Source organism: Aspergillus mulundensis, assembly GCF_003369625.1.
Source record: "Aspergillus mulundensis strain DSM 5745 chromosome Unknown scaffold_9, whole genome shotgun sequence".
In the NCBI taxonomy this organism is placed as follows: domain Eukaryota; kingdom Fungi; phylum Ascomycota; class Eurotiomycetes; order Eurotiales; family Aspergillaceae; genus Aspergillus; species Aspergillus mulundensis.
This window is the reverse complement of record NW_020797897.1, coordinates 27549-39393: the sequence shown is the minus strand read 5'-3', so window position 1 is coordinate 39393 and position 11845 is coordinate 27549. Positions and strand designations below refer to the sequence as shown.

The 11845-nt window shown below is 48.3% G+C and overlaps 4 protein-coding genes across 4 annotated transcripts; 2 read left to right on the top strand and 2 right to left on the bottom strand.

Annotated features, from left to right (window-relative positions):
- Positions 1-3381: 3381 nt before the first annotated feature.
- Positions 3382-4743, top strand: DSM5745_07971 (uncharacterized protein; the record flags this gene model as incomplete). The annotated part of the gene is made up of 1 exon (XM_026749987.1): positions 3382-4743. The coding sequence occupies one exon, from the start codon at positions 3382-3384 to the stop codon at positions 4741-4743; it is 1362 nt and encodes a 453-aa protein (XP_026600991.1).
- A 1162-nt stretch (positions 4744-5905) lies between these two features.
- Positions 5906-6435, top strand: DSM5745_07970 (uncharacterized protein; the record flags this gene model as incomplete). The annotated part of the gene is made up of 4 exons (XM_026749986.1): positions 5906-6083; positions 6132-6230; positions 6278-6364; positions 6431-6435. 4 exons carry the CDS (start codon positions 5906-5908, stop codon positions 6433-6435), a joined length of 369 nt encoding a protein of 122 aa, XP_026600990.1.
- A 394-nt stretch (positions 6436-6829) lies between these two features.
- On the bottom strand, positions 6830-7450 carry DSM5745_07969 (uncharacterized protein; the record flags this gene model as incomplete). Its single annotated transcript, XM_026749985.1, has 4 exons — positions 6830-6930; positions 6981-7067; positions 7119-7217; positions 7273-7450. 4 exons carry the CDS (start codon positions 7448-7450, stop codon positions 6830-6832), a joined length of 465 nt encoding a protein of 154 aa, XP_026600989.1.
- Positions 7451-9456: 2006 nt separating this feature from the next.
- On the bottom strand, positions 9457-10979 carry DSM5745_07968 (aminoglycoside phosphotransferase family protein; the record flags this gene model as incomplete). The annotated part of the gene is made up of 5 exons (XM_026749984.1): positions 9457-9688; positions 9743-10340; positions 10390-10550; positions 10616-10833; positions 10884-10979. 5 exons carry the CDS (start codon positions 10977-10979, stop codon positions 9457-9459), a joined length of 1305 nt encoding a protein of 434 aa, XP_026600988.1.
- Between the last annotated feature and the right edge of the window lie 866 nt (positions 10980-11845).

Genomic DNA, 11845 nt, shown 5'->3' with positions numbered 1-11845 from the left:
ATTATAAGAAGCAGGCTTGTATAAATAAAAATATAAAAATATAACTTTAAAATAATTTTAAATTAAATAAGCTAGGCAAAAACTAAACCCTAGTAACTTTAAAAATATTTTTTTAAAAAAAAATAACCCCTCCTAGCCCTAAAATTATTTTTAATATTTTAATTATATATAATTATTAAGGCCGCGAGATCCGGCTACTATAATACTTTTAAAATTTTTAAAATTATTATATAAATAAATTAGCTAGTATAAAATATATTATTAAAATTTTAGGTTTTTATACCTTTTATATAAGTTAAAAAGCTTTATTTTTTTAAGTTATTATGGGGGTTAAATATTAATATTATATAGGTTTTAGCGGCAGCTAATTAAGCACGGTAAATTAATTTTTATGCTTTTTATTAAGGCCACGGGGTGCTTGTTTATTACCTCCCGGGGGATTATAAACACGCTAATCTTGCTATTTTCCCTTTGCGTACTTGTATATGCCCGGTAATATTCCTAAATTATTTATTAATTATAGCAAAGCAATTATACTAGTCTACAAAGCTTAAAGTATAAAGTTGGCTAATTATTTCCGCCATGGTTAGCGTGTCCGCCACAACAGTGATATCCATCCCGAGGTTAGGTTAAACCATTATCTTTTTACTTTAGCTTAGCGAAGCTTATAATGGCCGAAAGCAAGTGTTGTGGGCACTAAGTCCACCCTGCAGCCAGAGGAGCCTATTTAGTGTCTTAAGTTCCCATAAAAACTAGGTGACAGACGACCTATTGCGAATACTAGTAAAGTGCTGGCTTTATAATGCCTTAACCAACGGTTCGCGTGATTAAGATACTACACTTGTAACCTTAACTGGACTCGCGTTTTGCAAAGCATTAACTTTTTTGCATATAAATATCTAGGAATAGCTCCATCCCAACCAAGGTAGACTAGTAACAGAAGCATTGTAATTAAAAAGGGATTCTTTTTATTTATTTAACAGCATGGTGCCCGATTAAGAAAGCGGCAGGCCCGTATCTCAGTATACCCCTCTACCGGCATGTGCCTTGTTCTGGTTCAGGCTGTAGGGGAGAGTGGCCAGGTCCCTAAACAGGTTACACGGGAGAAATCCCGAGTTCCCTGAATAACAACGTTCTAACATCCGAAATGGGGTCAGACGGACGAAACAGCGTTGTTATAAAGTAACAAGATTTCACCAGCGGCCAAGTGCGGCCTGTATAGTCACACTTGGCTCAACTCCCTGGATGCCGAGCATATACCGATAATCATTGAATTCCGGGCCGTAAGTATAGACTTGATTGCGGCTACCGTGCAAGCGTGGCAGTGGACTTATGGGACTCTAGGAAATGGGAAAAGTTAGTAGCCTAATTTAGGAGGGGGTATTACACAAACTCGGGGGCTGGGCTGTATTATAGGTAGATATGATCGCAACTAGGCTGAAATTTATGCTAATACTTGGGACTTTCAGGCTGGACCTCTGTTGTGAGTGTTTGTAAAGTGATGTGCAAAAACTAAGAGCCAAGCATGATGCCGGCAATAAGACTATGCCTGATATAGACCTTGCCTCCGGTGCTTTATATTTATGTTGCCAGCCCTGGTGTTCCTGGCTTTTGGTTTTAACAGGGTGGTGAAGTTGATTCCTGCTGTCTATATGCTGCCCCAGGGTGGCTGGACAGCCCGAGACCGTCCCATTCCCGTGGCCTGTTTTAAAAGCCTACCATACCATATTGTAATCTCAGAAACCACCTGTAAACTTGAAAGACACAGACTCCGAAGACCCAATTGATCCAGACCCGTTTTTACCGCCGGCAATTCAAGCTCAAAGAATGGGCTGATATTGCCCGAGAGTTGGAAACAGTAGAAAACATGGAAGAATTAAAAGCGTGGCTTAGAACTGAGCTCTTCAAGGGCTCATTTCTGGCTTTCCACAGCCTGGCAGTGGGCATACCATGGATTATGAGCAAGGGCTGACGCGATATCAACCAACTTCACCATACAGGGCCTGTTCCTCCCATATTATTGCTTACACCCAGTAATGACCCTCCGCGTGTTTGATTTCCCTTTACTGCAAACCAAAGCTAAGTACACCTTGGTACATTAACACGTCAAAGTCACTGAGGGAGAATTATGCCTGTGTGGGCAGGAGTTTAGAGACAGACAATTAGGAAATTCCACGATGATGTCCATCCATTGGCGCCCCTGGTATCGCATTCCTGACTTCACCTGACCACCTTCTACCGCGCCACATTGTCTACTTGCTAAAGCAACCTCGCGACAAGAGGCACAAATCCAGTGCCGGATGGAAAGATATGTGGATGGTATGATCAGTCACCGACTGGTGGATACACGGCGAGAAGCACCCCTACTGGATTCAGCTGACGTATCAGTCAATCCCTCGCTGTCTGTCTCTGCAAGACATTGAATGAGAACATAGAGTGGACAGTCTAGTCTGGTGTATCCACCCAAGCTCTAAGATGGGAGATTCGGCATAACCGTGCCCATTCCAAGAGTACGTGGTGGCTAAAACAAAAACACAAATTCTGCACGAATGATATGGTGTTTTCATCCCACCTTGTGCGATCTCTGAGAAGACTGGCCGAAATTTGCTTGATCTACTACTCTCGCTCATTTGTGGTAGTGGTATCAACATGTCAGCAAAATGGCTTGGTGAAAGTATTAAGGCGCCATTAACAGGAGTTCTAAGTGTCATTTTCTTCTTAGTGCAAGGCACCAATGCGCCTTGATCTAGGAAGAAGTTCAAAGGCAGTTGACAAGGTTTTCAAGCAGATGAGCCTCATCGCGGGACGCTCGCAATGGTCGGAAGACAATTAGGGGAAAAGCAGTCATGGGGCTGCATGCCATAAAAGCTATCCCTAGGTATTATTTCAAAAGCAACGGAGATGTGGGATGGAACAGGGTCCCTTGGGCACGCCCCGTGAACATCGGGACACTAGAATCGAGTATAATTGGTAGAAACAGCACACGGTAGCAATATGGTACAAATACCGGCGTCTAGGCGTAGCTGTCTATGATTCCTTTGGTCCTCTCTACCGGAAAGAATTTGGAACCATCCAAGGAGTACGCCTGTTTCGTCCAGCTGCCTGCGCCGCAATGAAAACGGCATTAAATTTCTTTTCGATAACGAGTGGATGAGGTGAATCTCAAGAGAAGTTGGCGACTTCGGTGTCTGCAGGCTGTTAGCGCCACTATCCCGATTTCGGTAATTCGACCAGTTGGTGTCATTGGTGGGCTCTAGACCCCTGCAAAGCTGCCTGCGCGCAGGCAGCTTTAAAGGGGGCGGCATTCTGTCAGGGAATTTAACCGCGGCGTTGGCCCATACGGGGATTGCCCCAGGTAACCTTGCTGCCAGAATCCCCGTCATGGTGGTAACCGTTGAAGAAATTCTCCAGGCGGTCACAACTATCTCCAAGATACGAGATGAAGACAGAATCCGTCTACGCGGCCATCGCAACGAACTTGAGTTCGCCTTCCAGTCCCTCCAAAAGGTGCTAGAACCTGGGCTTCAATCGACTGATCCTTCAACAAATGGAAGAGCGATTCAGTCGGCCTCACACACTGTCCGAAGTCCATCCAACTTGGATACCCCGTCTAGTAACGTGTCTGGGGACACGATACCCATGTTAGCCGGCCAAGATAAAGCTGCCGATCTGGAAGCGGTCGGTGAGGGGACAGAAGTGCAAAAAGCGGCGACAAAAGGAGTGTCAAACTCGGTAAAAGAGGTGCTAAGGCTTCTGGACAAGAAGAGGGAGAGCATCTTTGCGTTCCAATACGAGCCGAAAGCATGTTCTGATTATGATAACGAAGACATTCGCGTTACTATTATCAAGTCCGTCACGCTCAAACGAACCCCATCTGACTACTTTCGGGCTGGGCTATGTGCGATGTCACTGGCAGATGATTTCACTGACTGGCAAGTTCAGGCTGGACGGCCCAGACGACTGGATGTCTTGTACAATGATCTTCACGACAAGACTGGATCTGTATATCGAGCATATGCTGACACATGCACTTCCATTGAGGACAAAGAATTGGCAGCGGAGTTCATCGAGTTCGGCATCAAGTTGCGGTTTTTTGAAATCCTCTGCTGGGTGCGCTACAGAGTCTCGACGACTTATGCCTCTGAAGCTGCTGCGCGCTCCGATCTCCTGCCGCAAGGGAAACCGGCCATCATCTACCCGCTTTTCTTTGTTTGGAGGAGCTTCTACCGTTGCCGATACGCAGATCTACCAGCCCTCGCGAATACTATTCTTTCTTCCCAATATTGGAGAGACTTGGCCGAGACAAAAGACTGGCAGCCAACTGATTGGCAGGGACTGATAGCTACGCAGAACAGAAAGCGCACCGCGGCTCCACAGCCTTGTGAAGACCGATCGAAGCGTCAAAGACAGCAGTTGGAATCTCAAGCCGCATCTGAGAGCCTTCCCTCGCTGTCTTCGCACGGTATATCAGTCTCCGATACTCAAACCGTTGGCCCTTGGATCTTTCCAGAAAAAGCCCGGCATGTCACAACGAGAAGTATCTGGCCTCTAGGCTGTAACCTGTTTCCAGACCAGCCGCAGGACCTGGCAAGCACGATATTCCCTGATATGTTACGAGCCACGCCAGCCCCAGATCCTCTTACACCGGGTGGGCTTGACCTCTCGACGCCGGAATTGGATAGTGCAGTAAATGAGATGCTGATGACTCTAAACAACAATATGAACAACCAACCGCCAACGTGACACTGTACGGTCGCAGCCAGTCATGCAACAGAGGGAATTCCGCCCTCGATGCCTTTAGTCCTTTTTCTTTACCATCGCCACCATGATGAGGTCAAGATTGTCCCCAATTATCTTCTTTGTTGCCTGGATATAATGGCATGGGCGTATAGGGTTGTCGGGCTCAAAGCTCGCAGCTCCTTTGAGAGGGAATATCAACAAGTGGCCCGTTGGGTTATGGAGGAGGCCACCTGAAATAAGGTGAAACACCGTGGTCTGGATAACCTTGGGTGTATGTTAGTGTAGCCAAGGCGAATATTGACTGAGCCTACCTTAAACTTGGTCTTGTTTAGCTCTTCCTCTAGCTTGGATATTTGGCTGGATATTTCTGAGCCGCAATACTGCCACCCGGTCCTAGGATTCCTCTGCCCAATCTCTGCATTTCCGTTCTCAAGAACATTTCGGATTGCGTCCAGAATGGTCCGTAAATCCTCTGAAAGATCTTCGCTACTCGTCATGGTAGGTACTACCACAGGCTATGCGATCAGAACGAGGCGGGAGAGAGTCTGGCTGTCGACGTCTCGAAAGGAGGGGCTGGCGGTTCGGTGGGGGTGCCAACCTTAGTTCGGCTGAGAGTCACATGACCGGGACCTTCCTTACGGTACCGTACCGAATCAAGCACCCCCTGCTAGTGCATTTTGTACCACGAAGTTGAGATGCCGCTGTAATATCGTACGACACCAGGGGCAGTTCCTTGACAGGTCCATCAGTCTTCAATACCTCCTACCTAGGTATAGTATGTCCACTTCCCAATTGAGCAGCCTATGGCTGATACATAGGGTAGATAGAACTCAACCGAGAACGCTAGTCCTGATGATGCAAACAATGGCATGCGTAAGGCTTCATGGCCGAACTGGCAACAACAACAACCAAGAGGAGAACAAGCGGTCATATCAGATGGTAAACATCATTTCAAGAGCCCAGGAGACTGGACCCGCATAAGTTTGATGCCAAATTGTCCATCCCATGGCTTGGGCAACAGTTAGACCCAACAAGCTGCAGTTGTATGAATGGGAATATAAATTCAGGACTTCCCCTTGCGAGGAATTTCAATATCAACAACTTCAAACTCCAGTTCGGCTTAACAGAATCCTGTAGCAACCGTTTCCCGCTCTACACATTCGTCATGTCTGGTTCTATTCGAGTCTTCACCACCTTCCCAAAAGAGATGTTTCGTGTAAATAACGGGACCTCTATCCGCCTTCGCGGATACCCAGGGCCCTTGAGGCCTGCACGGAGTTTCGATCTCCTAACAATCGCAGGCAAAGTACTACCTAAGGCGCTTGATCCGAAAACATACGCAGGTAAACGGCTCTATTTCTCAGGCTGTCTTGTTAGCTGACAATGTGTAGCTCCAAATGGCGCCTCAATGCGTCCGAATACCCCGAGGCAACAGGAGCTTGTTCAGAACTTCAGCGGCACATCTATCTGTATCTATGTTGTTCCTGCAGGTGAATCAAGCTCAGCTATTCCCAGATACTATTCTTAGTGAGAGTAGGTACCCAGCTGCCAAGCAACCTGATTCTTGTTCACGAGCACGCGGACCATTACGCCATCCAGCCAAATCAAGAGATGACAGTTGATGGTAAGTGTCAAGCACCTTTTCCAATTAGCTTGCTGTCTATTATTCACATCCGCCCCATGACCAGAGCTTAACGCCAGTGTTACCGACTTTCTGAATTCAAATGGCCAGTGCTTGACACGAGAGGAGTGGTGCCAGAGATATCCTCAGGCGAGCGAGTCCCAGTGAGTCTTGGAAGTCTTGACGGGCCGGGGTATGGTATCAACATCATGGCTGGATAGATGAAGGACACTTGCCAGTGTCATTGGTTGAGATTACATGGATGCATATCTCTTATGTCCTTACGTGGTTTTTCTATAGTGTTCTAGGGCTGAGTATTCAACATACTCTGAATTGGGATTTCAACTTTGGAAGCACTTCACTGCGACAGAAGATCATATCAGCTAGTTTTTGAGAATATTATTTTCACTGAACGCACTGGTTGAGTATAAGATATAGCACACCTGCCTAACGCATATGGAGAGCCAGTCACTCAGTCTGTGTGGGCTTTGGGTACTGCAACAGCCATTCTTCCTTTGTCCAACATTCGCCTTCTGACTGGAGAAAGTCTGTGATCCTATTATTCAAGTCTTTGACAGTTAGTAATCAAACAAGGCACACAATTGGACTTTAGACTCACCATCTACTGTCATCTCCACCCTTGGTTGCAGAGAGTAATGATCCTTGAACTCATGGACAAGAATAAGTCCATCAGGAAGATAGACCCCTGCTTTGCATCAGAGTCTAGGCAGGGACGCAAGCATGCAATGCAACCAACCTGCCGGAATTGAGTAAATGCAAGTTGACGCCCCCCTAAGGGTGCCAACAAGTCTATGCATCTTTGGGGTATTTGGTCGAATCGAAGCGCCATTAGGCGCTACACACCCGCAAGTTAGTCTTTGGCGTTAAGCTGTATCAACGCATATGCTCACGCTTGTATGTGGTTGGGCTGAGTGCTTTCGGCTTGACCTTTCCCCTGTAGGTTAACAGATCAAATAGACCAAGTGGCCTCTGAGGACCAGGGTGCGCACGCAAGCGAACAGCGGGACCATTGTTGATACGGAATAGCTCCTTGGGGATGATGGAATAGGATTTGATGAACGTTGCCATGATGGGCCTGAGGTAACGCTGAACAAGGTCTCCGGAACAGTTGGCGCCACGCGCGCACCCATAGGTATCTCGGGGTTCGGAGAAACTCCCAACCGGCTGTTGTCACAAACGTCTCGATCGGACACTGACCTCGAGCATCATCCACCACGGCTTCGCCATGTTCAGAACCTTCATCCATCGTCCTGCAGTCCGCGGCAACAGCACCTCCAGCAACCGCTGTGCGTTCTCCCTCATGTCCGTTCATTCAACGTTTCCCGCAACGTTATATCGCCTTCAATTCCAGCGCGAGTCCCAGCTCTACGACAAAAAGCAGCAGCAGGGGGAGAGTGAAGCTGGAGATGCGGTCCATGTGTCTCAAGACGGACTTATCTATCCTGCGGTCTCTAGATTGAGTGTGCTAGGCTCCCCCTCACTATTCCGTTCCACTGACACCGCCCCTAGTATCAAACGGAGCGCTCTTCATGCCCAACACGTTCTTCATGCAAGAACTGACTCGCATGTCCTATGACTATTATCTCGACAACCTAGCACAGAGCCAACCGTCCACGGTTCCTCACATTCTGTGTATCCCCAAAGGTTGGAGATGGATTCAAGGCCCTCCAGATAGAAAGCGACGCACTAACCTTGCTATCTAGGCACCTCCATACCAAGAACTCTGGTTCTTTTTCGCGAACGGGATATCCGCTCTCGCTTCTCGCTTCAGCCAACATCCCCCATGTCTTTGAGCGGTATGACGCACTCCGGCCTGGAGATATCTCCAAATCGTCTCGCTAACAGTCATTGAAAGACTTGAACAGCGCCTTGACCGACTTTTATACGAGATCCGGCACAGCAATCCCTGTCGAGAAGTGGTTGGAAGAGCATGAATACCACAAATCTGCCAGCGACGACAAGGATGATTGGATGGGCTATTGAATTTCTTTATCTCAGCTCCACTCCATGGTTGCCGCCTCGGCTGCCCTGTCTCCAAGAGCTCATTGCTGGTGTGCTGCATGGTTGCGCTAGCAGGAAGTCGGTGCTGAATAAAGCATTTCATCAGCGGGGCAGCTCCCAAGGATCAATCAAATATCACTTGCCTTCCCTTTGCCTTTTCCCGTACGTAGCCGGTGCTTCTAACTCTGCTCAGCGTTTCATAACCAAGATACCCCCCCAGCAACCAACTTATCCAATACCAGGGGCAATCAAGGAGCTAGCATGCAGTACATAAGCCTAAGACTCGTCCCCGCTCGTCGCCCCTGCACCGGTCTTGCAAATCTCGGTGTGACCTAGACCTAGATCGATGTGTAGCGGTCCCGGGGCAATGATAGGGTAATCCCGTCGTTCAGGGCTACGACCTGCTTGGTTTGGTCGGACAAAATCGATCTTTCTTCCCCCATCCATCTATAAGGTCCTTACACTGGCTACCCATCTACCCATCTACCCATCGTCGAACTGGTCCATCAATTTCCCGCCGATAGTACTGGACTGCCCTTACGTAACTTACGTTACTTATACTCCTGGCACAGAAGCCTGGCATGTCTTCGTCTTAGACAACGCATACTCAACCTTTAGTCATTGTGAAGCTTCTATGGAATGCGAGTGAAGCTGGACCGCATAGTAAGCTACACCTGCAGTTCCAGTTCGCTCCGACGGGCCTGGCGTTAACATCATGTCGGGACCATTAGGGGTATCATCCAGGGCGGTTTCTGGATTTGGGGACTTCTGATTCTCTTGACTGTCTGTCAAGATGGTATTTTGGTAGGTGCTGTGAGTCTGACTGGAAGGGCGTGATATGGACTACTGTGAGTTGGACGAGGGGCCAGGAAAAGAATGCATGTATGTAGGTAGCATGGATAGGGAATATACTTCATCCACGGATGTGTGAAACACTTTCCATATAAGCGATTAAGGTCCAGCAAAGGGATGGAATTGCTCAGAGGTAGGGATTAGATTAGGTATCGTGATGGATGTGCATCAGGAAGATCAAGTCCTGCCGAATCGAGGTTCCTCCTCCAATATCATAACTTTCAGCACGAACTTGACTCGCCCTCCTCCGATGCCATAATTTGAGCATAGATCTCCCGACCCTGGTGGTAGGTTTCGTGGGACGTCCAGCCGTCCCTAGCCACAACCCCCGACACCGCATCCCAGAAATCCTGCACCTCGTTCCATCCCTCCCCCTGCTCTCGATGTTTTCGAATCTCCTCCGGTGAGAAGTGAATGGGGCACTGTGCCGTAATACCCAACGAGTCCCATTTCCTTACGGAATGTAGTCAGTATCACGCGATTATAGGTAAAGAGAACGGTACGTACTTCTGCACCCTTATTAGTGACTCCCGCAGCGGCAGGATATCGCCCTCCCAAGTACATCCAGCAAAACGAATCGGATCAGTCAGTAACTTCCCATTCGGATATCGGAAGACGCGGTGCAGAAGTGGGTTCCTTTCCGCGGTGTATTTTTCATACAGGTATAGCAGGATCGACTTTGTGACTTTGTCTTTGGTCGTAGCTTGTGTTTCGTTGTCGAGGGTCTTGAAGCTCTCGGGGAGCTGCAGCAGTAGTTCGCCGTTGTAGTCGAGGAAGGACGGATGTCGGCCTTCTAGGAAGAGAGGGGCTGCATATGTGCTCTGCCAGTCGATGATGCTTGTAATGTGACCAGTGTCGTCGACGAAAATGTTCGGGGTACGGAGGTCGGAGTGCCAGAGGTATGAGCCTATGAGGTCGTTCTCCTGTGGGAGGAGGCACGGCGCAACGGTGAGGTATCGTTCAAGGAGGGAGACGTGCTCAGCAGGATCGTTTTGGCTGTGGGAGACGAAGAACGGATCGTCAGGGGAACGTGGGATTACGTGCTTTTGGATCCAGGCTATTTCCCGACGCGCGACGGCTTGAACGTAGTCAATTGCAGATGCCCCTGTGTATTATTAGTCCACTGCCTGATAATGGCAGGAGAGGAAACGCACATGGTCCACGATCGATATCCATTCCCGCTCTCTCGTTGCACCAGAAGTCGGTATCAACATTTGGACCGATAGAGAATCGCTCTGCGATCTTGGTCCTGTCTTCTCCTGATATCCTCTCCCCATGAACAACGGCAGGGCTGGACCGAGGGGTTGCGTCCTTCCTATAGAAAAGACAACCGTACCTGCGCCGATTAGAAGAAGGCGAAGCGATTGTAGAGGAATTTACTCTGAGAATCGCAGCGAAAGTAGCCTCTGCTGGATGGTAACTATATCCTCCATTGTCCGCACCTTTTGCTCAAGCTCCATGTTCTCCCAAACTTCTGCGAGGTTTGTGCCCGGGGCATGTTCCATGATGATGTATTCGGCGCCCACGCTGTTCGTGGAATCCGTGGCAGAGCTCCAGGCAAAGACCCCGGGGACAGGAATCGGAAGAATATTTCGTAACTAATAAGATCGTTAGTCCGCCAGTGTTGACAAAACAAAAGGCTACCTACAAAGTCCATAGTTGCAGCCTCTGACGCCGTTGTAAGGCAAGGCGGTCCAGCGTTTGGGTTTGGAATGCGAGCAATCAGCGTCTTCCCACCTGTCATTGTCAACTTGATCTCCCAGCTTTTCCATGCTAACACAGGGTCCTGATTTAACTAAACTCTCGGCCACTTTCTACAGTTTAAGAATATCAAACTCTTAATACCGTTCTTAAAGCTGCTGCTCTTCGTTCCACGCCCATCGTCCACTAGTGTAGCGGAAGAAATCCTGCGGGTCTCCGATGGCGTTTAATAACAGCGGCTGTTGGCGGGGATGGGTATAAAGTCTGCGGGAGAAGAGCGGCAGTTTATTCTGAACATGCCTCGATGACCTGATGCCAGGGCTCTTGGATAGCAGTAGAGACATAGACATGTTGAAAGCAAACGGGTGAATGTGAAGGATGGGGGTGCTCAAGGTTCAACGTCCCATGAAGTGGTTGGGGCCGGTCACGTGCGTCCTGTCCACATGTCGTCCATAACCCTAAAAGCCTTGGTCACGACTTGATATTTAATGGCTTTCGAGGCTGGTACTCGAAATCATTACTTAGCAAGGTTATTTCAAGATAGCCTACCACATCGTTGTATCTGGCGCGGTAAAACATATTTTCAGGCCAGAGGATCACGGTAGTGTGTGCTAGCCGGACGCACACACCTGCAGATGACGGCTCCGGCAAATGCCAGACGATTCCGAGATGGAAGTGGAAGAGGACATTCTTTGGCCAGAGAGAAATTAGAAATGGCATGCTTCTATCCAGTGCCTGTGAGACTAAAATCGATTGGTCTTTTTATAGATACGCAAATACAGGAAGAACGAGGCATGATACATATGTATATACATTCTGCTTCCACCTCAAATTGTTAGAAGTACTCTACCTCAAGACCGATCGGAAGGCGGCTTTGGTACTATAAATAGGGCCGTACTCTTGCCTCTT